Here is a 21,308-nt window from a genome sequence, read left to right on the forward strand (position 1 = left end):
GGACTGGGAATCTTGTCAAAGTTCAGGGACGCATGGATTCCACTCAGTATCAGCAGATTCTGGAGACCAATGTCCAGGAATCAGTGACAAAGCTGAAGCTGTGCCGGGGCTTGATGTTTCAACAAGACAACGACCCGAAACACTGCTCAAAATCCACTAAGGCATTCATGCAGAGGAACAAGTACAACGTTCTGGAATGGCCATCTCAGTCCCCAGACCTGAATATAATTGAAAATCTGTGGTGTGAGTTAAAGAGAGCTGTCCATGCTCAGAAGCCATCAAACCTGAATGAGCTAGAGATGTTTTGTAAAGAGGAATGGTCCAAAATACCTTCAACCACAATCCAGACTCTCATTGGAACCTACAGGAAGCGTTTAGAGGCTGTAATTTCTGCAAAAGGCGGATCTACTAAATATTGATTTCATTTTTTTTGTGGTGCCCAAATTTATGCACCTGCCTGATTTTGTTTGAACAATTATTGCACACTTTCTGTAAATCCAATAAACTTCATTTCACTTCTCAAATATCACTGTGTGTGTCTCCTATATGATATATTTAACTGACATTTTTTATCGTAACAACCAATGATTTATACAGAAAAATAATGACTATTAACAAGGTTGCCCAAACTTTTGCATCCCACTGTAGAGTTAAAAAAAAAAAAAAGTGCAGAAACTTTTTGAATGTACCCCGTATATTTAAAAAGGTAAGGCAAATGTCAATACTGCAAATCAATAAATAATCTTTATTAATGCAGTCAAGTACATTTTTTCTTACAATTGCAAGTTTTGATATTCTGTACATTAAATCATTTAAACTTGTAACAATGAAGTTTTTTTGGATGTGCCTGTAGTGTTCAGAGCACTTTGACAGTACTTCTTTACTTCCATGATGCACCACTGTGAATCTCCTTCTGTGCCTAGTAACAATAAAGAGAGTTATATTAGGAAAAAATTAGTAAATAAAATGGAACTACTACATTCATTTCAAATTTTTGAACAGGTCACTTTTATTATGTTTACAATAGAAATACACAAATTGCAAAAGATAACTAATAAGTAATTTTCCTCAGAACTGAAAGTGGATACTAATTCATATCATATCACCAGCAGCTGTGCAACATGTGTAAACATTTCAAACAAATATGACCAACAATTTCAATTAAGATTTTGTCTAGAAAAATTCTCAAAACCCTCTGTGCCCAAGAGGAAGAAAGAGATCCATAGTGTAAAAAAGTGTTAGCTTCATTATCTTCTTTTAGATTAAATCAGTTTTCCTTTGTGGAGAATTCAAAACTTGCTGTAAATCAGTCTCTAAATGCAAAGGCACTAGTCAGTTGAAGGAGACAGGAGTACTTCAACTTCACGTGTTAATGCTTGCTAATTAAATGTTTCATTTCAAACACTTTCTACAATGTATACCAAGAAAAGCACAATGAACCCAAACACTTAAACATAGAAAAAGTATTTCATTGTGGTATGCCATTTATGGGAAATGAGAAGAAATGCATTTTGCTGTGCAAGTGACACAGTGCCCTCCTCATTCTGAGCATATGCTATATAATTTCAGCAAAATGAAAACTTAATGTTATGTCTAACAACAATGTGCCAATAATTCTAATAATATGAGAATACACAAGCATGAGCATTCCAAATATTAAACAAAAAAACCCAGAATGCTCCTACATTTTGTTTATTTTATCACATGTGAAAATGTATTGTACCAAATAGGCTGAAACCTAAATAGCAGTATCTATAAAATGTGATTCTCAACTTCTTGGCCTAAAATCCCAACATTTCTTGAACTTTTATTGAGTAATAACTAAAATTAATGTATGAAACATTTTTGCAAAAACCTTTCTGAAATACAACAATAAAAACACATCTTTTGTTTTCTGATTCTCTTATAATCTTTAGTTTTTGCTTACAGCAATGAAAATATTTCATGTCTAATTATATACTGTATTTTTTAGTTAAAAAAGAGGATTGGAATAAGTGTAAAAATTTACAAATCATGTAAATCAACATAATTTTGAAGAATTTTTAAGTACAAAGTAAACAAAAGGTAAATATTTACCTTATTAAGTTCTGGGAAAAGTTCTTGAATTGTGATATCTAATAAAACATACGTAAGCTGAAAAGAACAGATTATTGATTTAATTTTTTAAAAATGAATGGAAAATAATATTACAAGGTTGTTTGTTCTTACAATTTAGAAAATTGAAAAACGAAAATGCTAAGTACTGTATACTAGATCTTTTTAAAATTAATTAAGTATAAAAAAAGAAAGTAACAGCATGAAGCAAAAAGCTTAAGAGTGAACACGCAATTAAATATAGAGTATCAAAAACGTACCCAAAATACATACGATTAAAAAGTCAATTAATACTCTAAATACACTTTTAAAAATAGAAGCATAATTGCATGCACCTAAAAAATCCTCATTCACTGAGCCAATAGTTTAATAAATAGTTCTATAATCATTCACTAATTATGTCTTCTCATGTACTTCTACCATTAAAGCGTCAAAGGCAAGCAGACAGTATGTCAGTTTCCAATTAGTGCAAAACAGGAAAAAAAACCTACTACAGGGAACCAGTCCATAGCAGAAAGCACTCACAACCATAAGTTTATTCATTACGCCCAATTACAGCCTCAAACTAGACTAACTTGCACATCTTTGGTACGTAGGATCCGACAATCTGAATCACAGCAAAACCCACACAGGCATGGGAAGAATGTGCAAACTTTACACAACAGTGACCAGGCCAGCAGTCAAATCCTGGTATATGCTGATGCGATGCAGCAGCGTTACAGATTAGAGTGTTTAATGAGCTAAGGGAAATACTCAGCTGAATAATCAAGGAAAATGACAAAAGGTATAATAATTTTCACAGTTGTCACAACTCACAGAGAAAACTTGGGGGTTGGTGGCAGGATCAGCAGTCCAGCCACCATAAAAACTTCACGCAGCACAGAAATGGCAGACAAGATTCCTTTCTGCTCTCCATGAGAGTAGCTCGGCTACAGCCGTCCCTAGGAAGTCAGCTCGCATTATTAAGAGCCTCACCCCCAGTAAAGTCAAAACCACCGGAAAGCCAATGGGGTCAGATCTGTTGGGGATGTGAACTGGTGTACTGGCCCATCCAGGTAGGTGTGTGGAACATCTTGTGTCTCTAGCATGATGACTATCTTCCTCTGCTGTCAGAGGAGCTTCATAAACTCCGCATTTCAGTGGTGGCACTCTCTAAGGTACGCAAACCTGGGACTGGCCAGATCTCTGCAGGTGAGTACAACTTTAATTGGCCTGGTCACTCTGATGGCTGTCATACTCCAGGAGTAGCTCATTCCAAAGGTGTCTAATGTCATTCCTTTCAATGAGCGTACCGAGATTCAGATTAAGGCAAAGTCTGGGAGTCTAGTCTATAGTCTCAATGTATGCTCTGACTGTGGTGAGTGATGTCTCAGTGAGGGAAACATTCTATTCGCAACTTCGCTTGGTAGTTGACGAGTGCCTGTGAGGTGACACTCCCCTGGTCATGGGTGTCTTCAATGCGACCACTGGCTGAGGATTGTATCGGTCCCCTTGGGTCTGGCAACCGTGGTGAAGGTGGCTATATGTTTCTTGACTTTGCAAAAAGATCAATGCCCTGATCCGCATCATTTGACCTGGTATTCCAATACTTGTTGTTGCAACTCTGAAGGTCCAACTTAGATACAGTAGACTACCATCTACTAATAGACTTAGGCTGGACTTAACCAGACTCCAAGATCAAGGCTGTTTCTAATGAGTCTGCACACAGTTATGAGGAACTTGCAGACTTGGGTGAGACTGCTGATCTTAATGTGATGTGGGAGGCCTTCCGTGGCAAGATCCTAAAGGTTGCTGAGGGTTGTGTTTGTGTTGCCGATGTTCACAGAAGGAGGTATTTTATCTCACAAGGCACCCTGAACATTATCAAGAGGAGTCAGCACATGGCTTGACGGCAACTCTGGTCTGTACTGGGAAGGATGGCTGCCAGGGCTCTAAGGGCAGATAAGGAGGCATTTGGTAGAGGAATCTCTGAAAAAGTAGAACACCATCTATGGTCTAGCGACTCACTTCCTGCTTACAGAGGAATCAAAGCATTGCACACATCCGAATCTGCTCCTTGCAGTCAGTGCAGTTGATGGAATAGTCCTTACAGATGATGCTGCAGTTGTGGCATCATCCTAACTGACTGGAAAATGGAACTTGTCGTCCCTATCTGGAAAGGGAAGGGTGATCACCTGGATTGTAGCAACTACAGGGGGATAACACTGCTCTCAGTGCCAGGTAAGGTCATTGCTAGGGTTATCCTCAATAGGATCCATGATTACTTGCTCACATAACAGGAACCTGAGCAGTCTGGTTTTATACCTAAGAAGTCTACAATTGACCACATCCTGGCACTGAGGGTTATCATCAAGCATATATGTGAATATTGGCAGAGTTTCTTTGCAGCCTTTGACTCATTTGATCAATCTGCCCTGTGGGACATCCTGAGACTTCACGGGATCCCACAGAAGTTGCTGGATGTCATGGCTGGCCTGTACAGTGGTACTGTCACAGCTGGGCAGAATGGAGGCAGAACCTCTGTTTTTCCCAGTTGATTCAGGGGGTTCATCAGGGTTGTGTTATTGCTCGTACTCTGTTTAATGTTTGCATGTACTGGGTGTTGGGCTGGGTTGTGAGGTCAAGTGGCTGTGGGAAATCTGTTGGCGAAGATTCAATGATCTTGATTTTTACGATGATGCTGTGATCTTCGTGGCATCAATGGAAGCCATGATAGGAGCTCTCAAGAGACTGAATGAGGAGTCTGAGTGTCTAGGCTTGTGAGTATCCTGGATAAAAACCAAGATCCAGACCTTTAATGACCTCTTGGAAACAGTCATCAGCAGTGTGTCTGTTGGCAGAGAGGGTGCCAACTGTGTCGAGAGGTTTACTTACCTCGGCAGTGACATTCATGTCTCTTGTGACCCTTCTGATGAAATCAGTAGATGGATTGGGAAAGCATGGGTGGGGGAAGGGAGTCATGAGGTCACTGAAAAGGGGTGGTGGCACTCCTGATATCTTTGTAAAAGGATGAAGGTCCAAGCCTTTAGAGTCCTGGTGCTTCTTGTTTTGCTATATGGATGCTATTCAGTGACATGAGACGAAGACTGGCCATCTTCGGCACTGTGTGATTTCAAAGAATCTTTGGGTACCACTGGTTTGACTTTGTGTTAAACAAATGAGTGCTCATAGAGTCCCAAATGAGACACATTACTTACATTGTGAGGGATCATCAATTATAGCACTATGGCCACGTAGTGTGATTTCCAGAGGGTGAACCAGCTTGTCAGTGCATGTTCCCCAACCTGACCTGACAAGTATTTATTTTTGTGAATGAATAGGTTGTGGTAGTGTTTACAGTGAGACCTTTAAAAATTCCAGGATGTGGTCACTGAATTTACACACATTAATAAAACTGTCTTCATTCATTTTTGGATTTGACTGACTGACTGCGGAATGTCTACTTGTGTCAAGTCATATGGTTATATTAATTGAATTATTCACCCTAAATTACATTATAAGCAGATATTTTGTTCCACTAACTGAGTTCTTCTTTTATTGTAAATTTTGAAACAGATTTTGGCTGAGGAGCTGAAAAAAATTCAAATAAAAGATAATGGGCACCTCTATGTACAAAGCTGTTGGACATCTATAGTTTATGGCCTGACACTGTGTGAAGAAGGCCAAAAACTTTTTCAAGGCACTGTACATATTTTTGAACACATAGTGTAGAGACAAATTTGTGTTGCTGTGTGATTCAGCAGCACTTTAAACATACTGTTTTGAAGCAAGTGAAACGCTGCTGTTATTAGGGCACGATAGGCAGGAAACAACATGTGGCTCCATTTTTTCTGTTTGTGTGCCAGATCAAGTGGGGAAAATGTGTGGTACCCAAGATCTACAAAGTTAACATTTATTGAATTATTAAGAGTACAGTAGATCCCTGTATTAAGAGTACAGTTCAGAGTTCATGACCTCAGTCATTCACAGATTTTTCCTTAGAACCTAACTAATAATTGTTTAGCGAAAACCACAAATATCCTCCGCAATTTTTATGGCCTTTTTCGTGGCAACACTGTACTGTTTAGAGAACAGGAAGCAGCTGTAGAGAAAACCGCGACTTGGGATGGTGAAAGTAGCTAATAGAATTTGAAACTGCAACTCCCAGTAGTGCCTGCAGTGGCTCTGATTGGTCTTCTGCTGAGGGTGCTAGGGCTGTTGAGGTCAAAGGATGTCAGCGCGGCTTTTAAAATGAGGGCCGATGACCAAAAGCAAAAAAAAAAAAAAAGTTTTTGTAATTTGTGTTTCAAGTTCCTCTCTGCCTTCTGTTGGGTTACCTCTACTTATTAATTTTGTGTGTCTGGATTGTCTGCCATCTGCCTCTGTACATGAGGACTGTAAGTGGATTAATGGCCATCCTGCAAAGAAAGGAGCGTTCCTGAACCCGTCCACCCGTCTTCACCATTTCAGGAACTACCGGTAGGACTATCTGTACATTCCCATTCAACGTGCGGATCTCTGGACTATCTGTTTTCATCATTACATTTCATCTGTTTGCCGTTTTTCATGAACTTTTCATGATTTATGTTTTGTGCTTTGTTGTATTTAATGTGTAATTGCCGTAAGGGGAACAGGGGTGGTATCGTTTTCTTATTTCATTTTTTTCATTACATTCTTTATTTGCTGTTTGATTACTGGTTTGCTTTGTTTTTGTCTCTGTTTGTGAGTGCGCGTGGGTTGGGTCAAGGCTGGGTGCGTCCCTGGAATCTCCACCACAAAAATAAATAAATCACTGTCTTCTCAATTGTGGCTTCTTGTGCGGCGCTACACTTACTTAAAAGCCTGAACAGTACCTGTCCTTTTGGCTGATTGCTTTGTTTCTCTCTCCTCTCCCAGACATTCTCTGCTCCTGTTAGGGGTTGTGCTCCCCTATAATGTTTGTCTATTCTTTAATCGATAACTAACTGCATACTGAGCTCATTTTACTTCTGAAAGAGACTTGTTTGTTTGAAGTGTTTAAATAAAGTTCCTGTCTCTACAATCTCCTGTGTTTCTGTGCAATTCTATGACCCAAGTGTGACACCCTGCAGCATTGCAGCCTCACCCTGGGATTGAGCCAGTGCACTAGACTAGCCTGCAAGCGTCAGCGCTTACCTCTGTGTGCTTGTGTGCAGCCAGTTCAAGTGCAGTTGGCTCAGTGATTTACTGAGTTTTGTCCATGGGGTCAGTTGCACTTTGTACATATTGTTCCAATAGTTTTTAAGTTCATTAGCAGTGTGTAAAATGATCAGTGTTGCAGTAACTGTGATGCTCTTTGCATGAAAAAAATGTGTTCCATTAACATTTCACCTTTCTTTGTTAATTGTGATGTTTACTTAAAGTGCAGCAAAAAAGTATTTGGCGTCCAGGAATGCATTAACCCCCAAGTATGTGGCAATTTAAGGGTTAAAGCCCCAAGATGCCGCCAAAACGCCCTGCACCTTCTAAGGCTTCTGGCAGTGAAAATTAAAGTGTTTTGGGGGCATATTTAGGGTTGAAACTATGAAAATAGGCATTTTATTTAACCACATCCAAACTTCGCGGTTTTTCACAATTCGCGGCTGCTCTAGGAACGTAACCCCTGCAAATTTTGGGGGATTTACTGTACACTGAATTATCCCCATGAATTAACACAGGAAAACAGCGTGTAGATAAGAGTATCAGCATTATGTGATACATAACACTAATGTTTACTTTTGTATTTTTTATTTTTTTTTAATAATGGGATGTTGCAGAAGCAAGTCTTTATCTTAAATATTATCAGTTATAAAAAAAAATATATTCTACATCGCTTATCTGAAAACTAACATAATACAACCAAGAATTTAAAAAAAGTAAAAAAAAAAAAATATATAAACTATTCTGCTTCACAAAAGAAGCAAACTAGGTATAAATTCTTTTTGAGTTGTGAAATACATGGCCATTTCAGCTTACTATACAAATAGAAAAAAGTAGCTCCACACCTCTCCATACATGACTTAAAAGGTGAACTTTACTAAACCATTATACTGTCCATTTAATACCACAATGTTGTCACAGCTTAAGTATTAAAAGCTGAAAGCATGAAACATCGAGGACTTTTAAAAGCACTCTAGAACAACACCCTTCTCCTCTTGGCTTTGGTTATGAATAAGGTCATAACACTTCAGTATTTTTGTTGCATTATACAACACCTGTATGCATCAACATGGCCCATCTTGGCCCAATAAGATTGAGTTTCTCAGCTAATGTATACATAAGGAATTTTTAATGTTAATATATGTTACAGCTGATAAAATTAATCAAGCTATAATGTGTCTTCAGTGTAGGCAATATAAAAAAACATAACTAAACAATGCTTTTATAGTTAAACATGTTCACTAAATATTAGTGACTTTTCAAATATGAATTTTAAAATGTAAAAAGATTTCAGAAATATAGTTAAAAACCTTCTCTTGTAACTTGTAACATTTTACATATCAAGACAGTTTTTGGAGCAGTACTTAACACTGCTGGCTCAGTCATTGGTTTGAATTTTAACCCTTGCACTATCTATGGATTTGCATATTCTTCTAGCATCTCCAGTTCACATTCATCATTCCTCATACAGATTAGGAAACTATTAATCGGCCCAGTATGATTGTGGGTTAGTTGGCTTTCTTCTTGTACTCAATTCTGCTAAAACAGATACTGGGTCCCTGTGATCCTGAACTGAGTAAGTGGGTAAGAAAATAAATGATTTGACCAAATGGTGCTGATAAATTTTAGGAATAGCTAACCTTATCATCCTACAGCAGGGATCAACAAATGTTTAAAATTTACATTTTAAGGGTCTACACAATAAACTTACTTTGATAATTACAATCCTTAAAATGTTAACCTGCCAGCCCAAGTAAGAAGGTTGTGCCTTAAGTACAGAAGTTTCTTGAAAATAAATGTGCAAGTCTTAAAGTTGCAAATGGAATCAAGCTATACACGTCTAGCTTTTGTAGTACACGTTACAGTTTAAATATTGTTTTACTGTTATACCATATTTTAATATGAACATGGGAGGTCAGACATATGCTTTTGGTACATGGATATATGAAATGTCTGCAAATTATATTGAAACATTTTGTAGGCTAAATCTGGCCAATATGTTGTAGTTACTGATAACTGATGGAATATAGTGTAATGGCTGCTCTAATTTACTGTCACTTGTGAGAATTTATGAAATTGTACTAGCTGATGATACATTTAAAATTAAAGTTATTTATAAATTAATGCCAATCATTTCCCCAAGCCATTAATCCCTTAATTGTCAAGTCAGGGTCACAGGGAGTCAAAAATCATTCAGATAATAAAATATAAGAGATAAGAAAACTCAATGGGACATTATTTGATTAAGTAACAATGTTTTTTAAACTCATTAACCTCCATTTCTTAGTTTACACTATATACCTGTTTATTAAGAACTGGTTGTTGGAGTCCATCAAACAGCAGACGAATCCCTTCATATTTAGCTTCTTCACCAATACATTTTCCAATGAAGTCTAGGAAAGAAAGATAACGAAAGATTTTTTTTTCTAAAATATATTGTTGGCATGAATTCAACAACGTACATACAGTTAAGCCTCTCAGGCTTAATTATAACAGAAACAAACCTTTTTATAGAAATACTTTCCAAACAACTGTTGTTGAACAAAAACTAAGATAATGTTACAGCTTAAAACAAGTAAAAATTGTTAGATAATGTTACAGCTTACAATACATGTAAACATTATTTAAACTTTAACATTAGAAAATAATGCAATAAAATACATAAATCAATAAGCAAATAAGCAAACCTGGAATGTAACCCATCATTTCTTCAAATGTAATTTTTGCTCTTTTTTGTTTATCTTCAAAAGATCGTGGCTCACTGTTTTCACAAAATACTGCATCTGAAATGTTAAATCACATTTATGATAGCACCATGAACCTGAAAAAAGTTAAAACACTAAAAAATCCTTTAAATAAAAAAGAAGCTTAAATACTACAGTCTACTACAATATAGTACAGGGATACACTTGACAATCATCTTAGTCAGAAGGTGGCTCCTGAATTAAAGTTCAACTGTTTTCCATTAGGCATACTACTGGCTAACTGTGTTGCAAAAAGTAACCAAGATCTTGGAAGTTTTTTTTTTTATTATTTGTTTTTCCCTAAAACAACCCTTTTATTTTCACCTAAAAATTGATGGTTACATTAAGATGTAATTATCACATGAGGAGAAACAAGTGTTCAGAGATGTCACTGTCTTATTCTTTATTTTGAAAGACAGTAAGACCAGGGGCCTCATGTATAAACGGTGCATATGCACATAAATGTTGTGTACGCCCATTTCCACACTCAAATCGCGATGTATAAAACCTAAACCTGTCGTAAAGCCATGCACATTTTCACGCCAGCTAAATGCCTGGCGTACACAAGCTCTGCGCTCGGTTTTGCAAACTGGCGGCACCCAGTGTCAAAGCGGTGGTTTTGTTCAAGTGTGGTTTCCCTTTATTTTTTAGATCCACATCCCTGATGCGGCTTTATCAAATACACTGAAATTAACCACATATAGTTTATTAGTTTGTAAATCTGATTGTAATTAACCTGTAACAATATAATGGTCCCCGGAATGGCCAAACTATTCCAAATGCCATAGCTGCTTTAGCGTTGTACCTCTCAATGCACCACTCAGAGTATTTATCCCACTGTATCTGTGTGTGGAATCACAGCTCTACAGCTCCTGATCGGAAAGAGAATTATCGGTATACAGCATCAAGCACACACTGCCTCAGCCATGCGCACTGTCTATTGAACTGCTCTCATACAACAAATGCTTCAGAGCCTTTCCTGTATGGACCTCGCTGCTCAGAACCAGTTTCATCTCAAGAACTATAAACGCACTCAATCAGTCCTCCTCAATCGCACTCATAAATGCTCCTTGTAGAACTGTTTGTACTTATAAGTACAATTACCTCACTGTAAACTTGCGATACAGTTATAATATTGCACAACCTGAGCCACTTTATAAAGCGCGTATTTACATATGATGACGATATCATTTTTAACATTAAATGCAGCAAAATATGTTTATTACATTATACAGATAAAATGTTAACGTCATTTAAATAATATATATTGTTAATAATTAAACGTGAGGATATGGTGTCGCAGCGCTAGCTAGTTGAGGGATTGTTCCTGCCTCGCACTATATCCTTGCTGGGGCTGGCGCAACACTGGAAAGACAGATGTAAAAATTAACTAAACATTTACTATGAAGATATTCCAATGTTCCTTAAATGTTTTGAAGAATCTGCGTTCTAAGCTTACACATGGCTTAACATCTATTACAGAGCTGATTATGTGGTGATTGGTTACTTGGAGAAAGAAAAGGAAAGACAGGAATTGGAGGTTAGTACGTTTGAAAGAGACAGTACTGCTGCAATAAATAATTTCATCAAAGGTCGCGCACAGAGCAGCAAGCATCTTGCAGGAGGCAGGATCAATCTCTGGACAGGGTGCCATCTCATCACTATCACTGCACCACCATGTTCCCATGTTTAATAACATACTTTAACTTCTATCATCATGAAAATGATATCAAGTATACATCTCGGTATTTTAATTATTCAAAGAGCTATAATATCACGAATGTAAGGAATTCTGTGCCCTGTTGGAGGAAGAGAAAGCCCGTTTAAGTAGCACATAGTGATTCACAAACATAGAGCACATAGAAGAACACATGCAAAACAAAGCATTTAACGTGGTACTTTAGTTACAATGGCATTTGAGAAACTAGTAAATTAAATGATTTAAAGATGAAGTTTATGATATTCTACTTTAATGACAAAATAAACTATGTGATTAAAGTGGAAATTTTGAGATTAAAGTTGACATTTCAATCTTTTTTGTCACCGTGTCCCTAATTTTTTCAAGGCGACTTTGATATCTGACAGCTTCTTTTTTATTTCGGGCACTGTGCGACTTTATGAACTTGAGCTTTCGAGTTTCTCCGACAGTCTATGTCACTCGATCAACTTCTTTTTGTTATTTATACCACTGTTTAAACCAACAAATAGTATGTTTTTCCTTGCCTCCACTTGGTATTCGCTGAAATTCTTCTACTTTCCCCCATGCTTTTGCCATTGCCTTTTCACAGAATGCTGATCTTAAGGGCTATTTATACTGATTTGCATATTCAAAGAGGCGTAATTCTGGGAGGAGTTGGGGTGGGGCAGCAGGCGTGTGCACGTGCGTTACTTTTCGCTGACCGGGATTTATGGAGCGGAAGAATGTGGAAGTTGGCATTCGCACAGATTTATGCATGTAGATTTCTTTGTGTGTATGCACATTTCCGCTTTTGCCCATATGCCATGTTTTAGTGTGAATTCTATGCACGGCTTTATGCATGAGGTCCCAGGAGATTAAACAAGCTTAAGGGAACAAGCAGAGACACTGGCAGAGAGCCATTGAAGACTAAAGAACCATCAGCTAATCATCGAACCCAAAATGTCAAACGAAAAACATCGTCAAAAGAAATGTAATCATAGTCCTAAAACTAACTTTACTAACAGCCCTAACTTACAGTAGAATTTGTCCTTCGTTGTTTTGCCTTTAATCCAATATACAAGACAACAAAATGCTGCCATATGAAATAGGTAGAGAACAATGACATTGCAATGGTAAGCAATATTGCCATTGGCACACAATTATTAACACAAAATGCTGAAATCATACCTAACAAAACAACTGCCAGGACAATAAAATTAACAGATTTAATGAAATCAGAATATAGAAATTCTAAAAATGGTACCAGTCAAACCAAGTAAATCCAAAACATAGATTTATAACATATTAAAGGTGAAAAGGGCCTGACAGAATTTATACTGATTTTAGCCTTTATGATCCGCTGTGGCAACCCCTAACGGGAGTAGCCGAAAGAAGAAGAAGAAGGTGAATAAAAGCTTAAATTTCAATATAGATATGTAGATATTTGAAATATACTGTTAAGTTTCCATTTTATTTTAGCTCACTTATTTTCTGGATATTTCGATCGTTTATCATCTTTATTGTATTCTGTTAAGTCAGCTTCCTTATCAGAAATAGTGTAGTTTATCAAGAAATACATTAGGTTAATTCCTTTTAAACTCACAACAATTTACTTTAAAATCCTATTTAGGATATTCTTACAGCATATCAGCCAACACTATATTACTATATTATTATTAATACTAGTGGAACACACAACCTCCGATCCTCAAAGAAAAGGCAACTGAAATGGGTGTAACCCACCATTATAAGGTAAACTCAAATACGAACATACAGGCACCATGTAATGGGGGAGTATCAACAGAGATCATAATGGATGACACAGATAAGGAGTTGCTGATACTAAGTATGTGCTTGTGTGGTCCTCAAATAAAAAGAAATGGGGAAAAAAAATTCAGAGGCAGTGTAATGTGAAAGAAATGTCTTACTGAAAACAAGAAAAATTGAAAACAAAAAGATGAAGTAATACAAAAATAAAACTATACAGTATATCACGCTTTTCATTAAATATTTTAAGGGGCAGTACAGGACAGTGCCAGTAGTAGTACAGGCAGTCCCTGGGTTACGTACGAGAAAAAGACTGTAGGTTTGTACTTAAGTTGAATTTGTATGTAAGTTGGAACAGGTACATTATTTTAATAAATGCTATTGTTGACTGACAGTAACCAAGTGCTCTGCCAATGAATAATGGAGTTTCACCTCTCTCTGACATTTTTATTATTTCTACTTTATTTTCAATGGTGATGGTTTTTCTCTTCTTTACTGTATAACCAGCACTTGCATCAGATTTGTGTTTCAGAGACATTATTGAAGGGTGAAGACAAAAGGTTAAGATGAGATCTTCTGCACAGCACTGTACACGCTATCACAGCAGGAAGGCACCCGTTGTCAACACGTCTGATGTACTGACAAGAGACAACTTCCTGCTATGTGCGTAACAGTACAAGCAGGCTTGCTATTGAGAATTAATGGGGGTGACGAGGGGCGGTTCACTACCCGCCTACTACACAGTCACCTCCACTACAGTATGCTGCCTGCAGTGTCCGCCCGCTGAGAAAGAACACAGTGCGGCCAAAGGCGGGTAGTGAATCGCCCACCACTGCCCCCATTCAACAGGCAGACACCCTACAATGCTACCCCCCACCACCCTATTCACCCTCAATGGCCTCCATTCAGCCACAACCAGGTCACGGCTTGCAGCATTACCAGCCGTCCACCAAGAACGAACGGGGCAGCCGTGTGTGGTGGGCGGTCAGTGAAACGCCCTCCTCCGCTCCACCCAGCCTGCGTCCAGTCAGGAGCAGTAGCTGCAGTGGCGTAGTGAGCGGAGGATAACGAAGGATAGCTGTGGCCCTGGTGACTATGGACCACGGGTTACTGCTTGCCGCCGGGAGTCACCCGAGGGACACTACACTACGCGAGCAGTGAAATCGCCCCCTTCCAGCCTCCATCCAGGTACCTCTTGCAGCGTCTCCAGGCTGAAGATGACGGAGCGGCAGTTACTGAGGCGCATGCGTCGCAGCTGTGGCCCTGTCCATAAGTCATAAGTTGGATGTCCGTAACCTGGGGACTACCTGTAGTCATTTATGTTATAAAGGTGATCTAAAGTCAATAAAGTAAAAGTAAAAAACTGGCCAAAAAGTTGCAGTGAAAGGCAAAAATAAGCACTGAATTATTATATAGTGAGTTTTAATAAATGTCTATCAACCAAAAACAAAAGTTAGTAACTGCTTTAACTCACAGAAAAGTGTTGTCTTCTGTTCACATTCTAAAAATGAGCACCTGCATGAGCTCTAGAGGAAATTGGTGTCCACTCTGTTCTGTTGTAGCTTAGATCCATCACATAGTGTTCCTCTTTTTTTTAAACTATGTTTTAACTTTGCATAATAAAAAAGTGGTTAATGCTGGCTGTTCATATGAATTATCAAGTTAATGGTGATATGCAAGTGGATAACAGTGTTGGTGTTTTCAAAAACGGAAGTTTGTATATTTCAGAATTATTATCAAGTGTGGTTTACAAAGTAAAATAAAGTGCAAGACGGTGGGGCAAATACTGCTGCGTAGTTGATGTCAAATATAACATCACAATTGGCAGTAGAATGAAAATGCTGTATAAGTCAGTTTTGGACTCCAAAAATGATGTGGGTTAAATAAAGGGGGCCAAAGTTTTTTTTGTAAATGCAACTTGACTAAACACAACAGACAATGAGAGAAAAGGATATACTGCATAAGATAAATGTTGTATTTCAGTGATGGAATGAGAATGCTTTCACAAAGTGGATGAGGAAATAAACGTAGGAGCTGCTATCTTTGACAACGTCACACTTTTGCCCATGCCCATAATGAAATTGTTTTAGGTGTTAATGAAATTGTCTATTTATGGAAATGATGGGAATTGTATTCTTTGTTTTCAAAATTACCACAAGGTTGGAGAAGAGAGGATGCTGCGTGTATGTTCTGAATCGTTTGTTAATGCAGCTCCTGTGGAATATCAGGCTGATATTTCACTTTGGTATGTGTGATAGTATCTTGTCATGTTATTGTTTCTTGTTCATCATCAGTGAAATGGTGGGAGGGGTTTGTGTATGTGCTGATACAACTTTCTTGTTGCTGTAGATGGGGTTTGGTCCATGTTAGTAATGCTACATATATGCTGCATGGCCGTGGCTCTGTTCTGCTTGTGCGCAGTGGGGCATTTGCTGTTATGGGATGTGTGCTCCCACAACTTCAGTGGTATTGAGAAAGACTCAGACTCAAAATTCAAGGTCATGTGAGGCGGATGCCAAAATAATGGGTGGGGTTGTTTGTCATAAACTATCAACTAATCAAGATCGGGCTTCAACAGCCAGGGGTGCACTAGTTTTTGTGTTGCAGACAGAAACCTCTTACAATTTTATATATGTACATTTTATTTTCATTTTAAAAGAAGAGGTTATTTAGTGACACATTGTTTCAGTTTCATTGTATGTATGTTTATGAAGCTGTGCAAAGGACAGCAACCAAGTGCATCCCAAGACTTCAGGACATGTCATACTTTGGCAGACTCGGAGAACTGAACCTGTTTAGTCTTGAGCAGAAGAAACTGCATGGAGACCTAAACCAGGTCTTCAAAATTCTGAAAGACATTGATAAAACAGATCCAGCAAATTCAACTTAACAGGGAATCATGTACTTAAAGACACCAAAGGAAATTAAGGGGAATTACAGTTAGAGCTGAAGTGCATTTTAAGTACAAGTATATACTGCTGAATGATATTTAATCAATCAACCATTTTCAAACCTTTTTTCCAGATCATGGTTACAGGGAATTAACATACTCACTTAGACACCTATAATCACTTATATCACACCAATTTAGAGACAGCAATTAACCTAACACACATACCACTGGTACAGTTCATAAGATATTAAAAAAAATCAACCCATGTTTGGGGATTGTGTCATATAACCTATTTACAAATTAGACTCCTCTGTTTGACTTTGCATTCTTACTTACAATTTATTCTAAATAATAATTTTGACTGGTTGACTGACTTTTTGACAGTGATTGAATCCCAGGACAAAGATGCATCATGCCACTTTCTGTGTAACTCTTAGTTTTTATTATGTTTAATTGCATCCAATCAACCCTACCCGCCAACCACCAGGTTTTATGTTTAAAAATTGTTACTTTAATTTTCTGTTTACTGTGACAACTGGAAAAATGCTGCATTATAAAAAAATGTGATAAAATGAAGCAGTTTTTTTAAAAGATAAAACACAAGAAAATACATACCTCTTAAAAGTGTTATTAATGAAACAGCTCTGTGCTCCTGAAGAACCTGATCTAACTTGTATTTCAAATAATAATCAGCATAGGCCTCAAGAGTATTCTTGAAAAGAATCCTTCCTCCACTCAACAGATGATGTAACCAGTCCGGTACATGGAACACAACCCGTGCTATAATTTGTACATAGGGGGGAGAAACAAAAAGTTTAGATCTCTTTAATTTTTGAAAGCTTTTAAAAATAAAATTAAGTCTAATATGTTGCTGTATCCATTTTTAAGAAGCAATTCAGTCACTGGAAAAAGAAAACTATTCCATAAAGTGGTAATACCTTTAATCAATTTTTACCAGGGCTATAATCATGTGCACAATTAAAACTTTTTTTATTGAAATCAACTGAGCTTTAATCAAACTTTTACTATTTTCCTTCAAGTATATTAATATTTTTCTAAAAAGAAGAAAAAAACTTTGATTACTTCCTAATAGAAAATAGTTTTAATAGCCGCTCTTCTAAGCATATTAAATTATTCAAGTTAGTTTACTAATAGTATTGTGTAACAGAAACAACTGAATAAATGGTGAATCCCTAATCAGTCAAAAGCAATTTTTTTTGAAAATTCAAATTAGTCAAGACTTCGATTATTTCTGCCAATAGTACGGTCATTAAAATGATATGAAGATAAAAAAAATAAAATACATTATTGATTTTATGAATATTTATTCAGACGATTTCTTAAGCACACCATTTTACACAAAACATGTCAGTTCAAAGGATGCCCTTTTTATATTAACAACACATGCAGAAAATAAATGTTCACAAGGGACAGTAGTGGCCAGGAATTATTAATATTTTCTACCTAACTTAGCCAGGACTGGGTGTTTGACTTCATGTAGCTTCCACTACTGTAATAGATCTAAGTCAATGTAATTTTGTTGGTCATGTCTGTATCGCTCAACAACTGTTTTTCTGGAGGAGGAACGAGGCCATCAGAGGCCAGGTCCATGGGAACAGTTATTTGGCAGGGGGTGTTGCTGACTACAAAGACTAACTTTGCTTATCCAGGTCAAGGGTCATGGGGCAGCGGCACTAAGCAGGAACACCACCTGGACAGGGTGCCAGTACATTGCAGGGTGAACATACAAACACACACGTAAACACGTAACCTGTGTGTCTTTGAACTGTGTGTGGAAACCGGTGCAAACCCACACAAAAATAGGTAAAATGTGCAAAATCCACGAAGGGAACACTCAGGGAAAAAAAACTTGATTATTACTGCAGGGCAGAAGTGCCACCACTGCGCCAACATGTACTGTATATGGCAAGAAAGAGAGTTTGCAAAGTCAAAGCTTAAAATGCTATGAAAAGATATAGAAAAAAAAGAAGTTATGTCAACAGATGATATTCATTTTAAATTAATAAACTCAAGGAAAAGCAGTGTGTGTGTAACTACCACCGGCTGATCTCAGGGATAATGGTAATGACGTTAAAGACAATACAATTGGCCAGTGTAGAGGCATTAATTCTGTAGCAGAGCAATTGGGGTCAAGAACCTTTTGAATCAGATGCAATTTCTCCCATTCTCTGTGAGTGAAGGTTAGTCAAATTATCTGAATTTAATTAACACATTTAGATGCTGCGTTATAAAATTTTATCACAGAAATTTTGTGTGTTAATTGCACATGTTAACACCAAGTAATTATCATTTTTAATATTTTTCTACTATAAATAGTGTTGTCTAAATTTGCTAAAGCATTGTTTGCAGAGCATAAACTCTGTTTGCCAGTGACCTTGTTCACTTAATATTTTCCTGGAAATCTGCATGAAATGTGGCCAGCCTAGACAAATATTTTTTTTCTAGTGCCCCATGTTGCTGTGTGAGGCCAGCATGACATCACAGAAATGTAGCAGCCACGTGCAGTGACGTCATAACCCAATCAGTACGATTTCCATCATGTATCCATTTAAAAAAAAAAAAAAAAGTACTTTCATTGGAATGGTACATTAGCTGAGAATAACACAATGAGAATACTAAGCAGCACTTTTTTGCTAACTTGTATGTGTAATTTGACATGTGCCAGCATATACCAGTCAAAACAAGCTGTAAAGAAGGCCTCCCCTCCCTCGTCAGAAAACATAGGAGATACTGAGAAATAACAAAATTTAATACTACAGTGGAACCTCGGTTCACGAACGTCTCGGTACACGTACAACTCGGTTTACGACCAAAAAGTTTGCCAAACTTTTGCCTCGGTTTATGACCACACACTAGGTATACGAACAAGCCAGTTTCCCTTTCGGTTTGTGCGCTGATGATTTCCACACGTGTTGCATTGTTCTCGGTCAGACGTGCGTGCTTGCACATGTGTGCATGCTTTCCCTGTGAACTCTTTGTGCTCTATTTCATTTCCCTTTCGGTTCGTACACGCCGATTACTGTATTTAAGCACGTGTTGAGCCGCTCCCTGTTCATTGTTCTCAGTCAGACGTGCGTGCTTTATCTGTGATCTCTTTGTGCTCTACAGTATTTTGTGTGCTTTTGCAGTTAGCCATGGCTTCTAAGCAAGTGAAGAGTGGTGAGAAGAAAGTTTTGCAGAAAATTGAAATCGAAGTAAAAAAAAGAAATTATTGAAAAGTATTGAGCGTGGCATTCGTGTTACTGATCTTGCCTCCGAGTACAAGAAGTCAAAACCTACGATTTCGACTATTCTAAAGCAGGAAGGATCTATTAAAGCAGCTGATGTTGCAAAAGGAGTTAAAGCGTTAACCAGGCAGACACCTCAAGTGCTGGAAGAGGTGGAAAAACTGTTTACCAGTTTATTAATTTACCAATTTGAGAACCCTCGTGCTTTCAAGCAGCATAATGTAAGCAAAGCCAGACTGCCAGTGATGTGGAGGGCAAACACAAAGGGTTGGGTCACAAGGACTTTGTTTTTGGAATGGCTGCATAATGCTTTTGCTCCCACCAGCAAAACAGCTAAAAACACCAGAAACCTAAGAAATCACACGAGAAAAAACACCTGAAGGAAAACATCCCTCCATCGTGGAGCCAGACTCTCCCTCAAAACTGTAACCTCCTCTCCACCCAGTTCCTCCTCACTTCATACCAGAACTCGACCCATGCAAGGTCAGTTTTTGTATTACGGATTTTTCAAATGTTCATTTTTCGGTTTGTAGCATGAATTGTTGCGGTGTTACTTTTCACTTTTTTCAAATGTTCATTTTTTTCCCCCTGTGCTTAAAACTCATTAAAAAAAGTGTTTATACAGCGATCGGTTGCAAGGCTATAGCGCAAACTCCTGTAATGTTATTTTCTTGGTTGCTTGTTGTTGGCTTTTAAATAAAGTTCGGATTTGTTCAAATGTTCCTTCCCACTAATGCTTAAAACTCATTAAAATAAGATGTTTATACAGCGATCGACTTGCAAGGCTATGGCGCAAACTGCTGCAATGTTACGGAGAGGGAGAGAGAGCATGTGCTGCTGAGAGAGAGAGAGAAAAGGAGAGAGAGAGAGAGAGAGAGAGAGCACGGGCTTGCGTGCTGCTGAGAGAGAGAGAGAGAGAGAGTGCATGCTGCTGAGAGAGAGAGAGAGAGAGAGAGATAGAGAGAGAGAGGGTGCCTGCTGCTGAGAGAGAGCGAGCCTGCTCGTTTAGCTGAGCAGGAAGCCTGAGTGTTTTGTGTCAGTGTTATTCAATGTTTTTATATTAGTTTACTATTACACTGTGCATTCTATGGTGTAATTAACTATATTTGTGTTTAATCTTTAAAAAAAAAAATATTTACATACAGTTCGTACGGTCTGGAATGGATTAATTGTATTTACATACAATCCTATGGGGAAAATGATTCGGTTCACGACCAAATCGGTTTACGACCAGAGGTTTGGAACGAATTATGATCCGAGGTTCCACTGTATTTGCATGGAGTTTCTTTCTTCATAATGGAAAAGGTGTGAAGCATCTTCACCTGTACATACAGTAAGTAACAAAAAAGATATTTAAATTGAATGGCCAATGTGTGCCCCAACAACTGGAACTCTGTGACTAAAATGATGTATATTTTATCTACCTAGTTAGTTTGTGGCCATTTGTGATCATTTAAAAGACAAATGACCCACTATAATCCACTCAAACCTAATTCAGCTCCTCCTTTCTGTGAAAGAATAGAAGCTCAAACTGCAAATGACTATTCAGGATTTGTATTCTGTTCAGTTAACTTTAAATTCTATCACTAGGAAAATATGTCATTGTTTAACAAGAAGTAATGAACTGCGTTTCTTAAATAGTTTCATACTATTTATTTTCTTTAAGTTGTAACCAAATCTGTATCTTTATAGGTACAGAGAATTTTGGAGTTTCAAGGACAGGGAGTTATTGATAAGACAATTAATGG

General features: G+C 37.7%; 1 protein-coding gene across 2 annotated transcripts in view; it reads right to left on the minus strand.

Moving 5' to 3' along the window:
* Positions 1-724: 724 nt before the first annotated feature.
* The window catches only part of snx14 (sorting nexin 14), a 217,900-nt gene continuing 197,316 nt past the window's right edge, over positions 725-21,308 (minus strand). For both annotated transcript variants that reach the window (XM_039748070.1, XM_039748069.1), the window contains 5 exons: positions 16,928-17,092; positions 9,918-10,013; positions 9,532-9,623; positions 2,077-2,133; positions 725-919 (listed from right to left, as the gene is read on the minus strand). In XM_039748070.1, the coding sequence (XP_039604004.1) occupies positions 881-919; positions 2,077-2,133; positions 9,532-9,623; positions 9,918-10,013; positions 16,928-17,092 (449 nt within the window). In that variant the 3' untranslated portion in view covers positions 725-880. The remainder of the gene's footprint in view (positions 920-2,076; positions 2,134-9,531; positions 9,624-9,917; positions 10,014-16,927; positions 17,093-21,308) is intronic.

This window comes from Polypterus senegalus, chromosome 3 (assembly GCF_016835505.1).
Source record: "Polypterus senegalus isolate Bchr_013 chromosome 3, ASM1683550v1, whole genome shotgun sequence".
NCBI lineage: Eukaryota > Metazoa > Chordata > Cladistia > Polypteriformes > Polypteridae > Polypterus > Polypterus senegalus.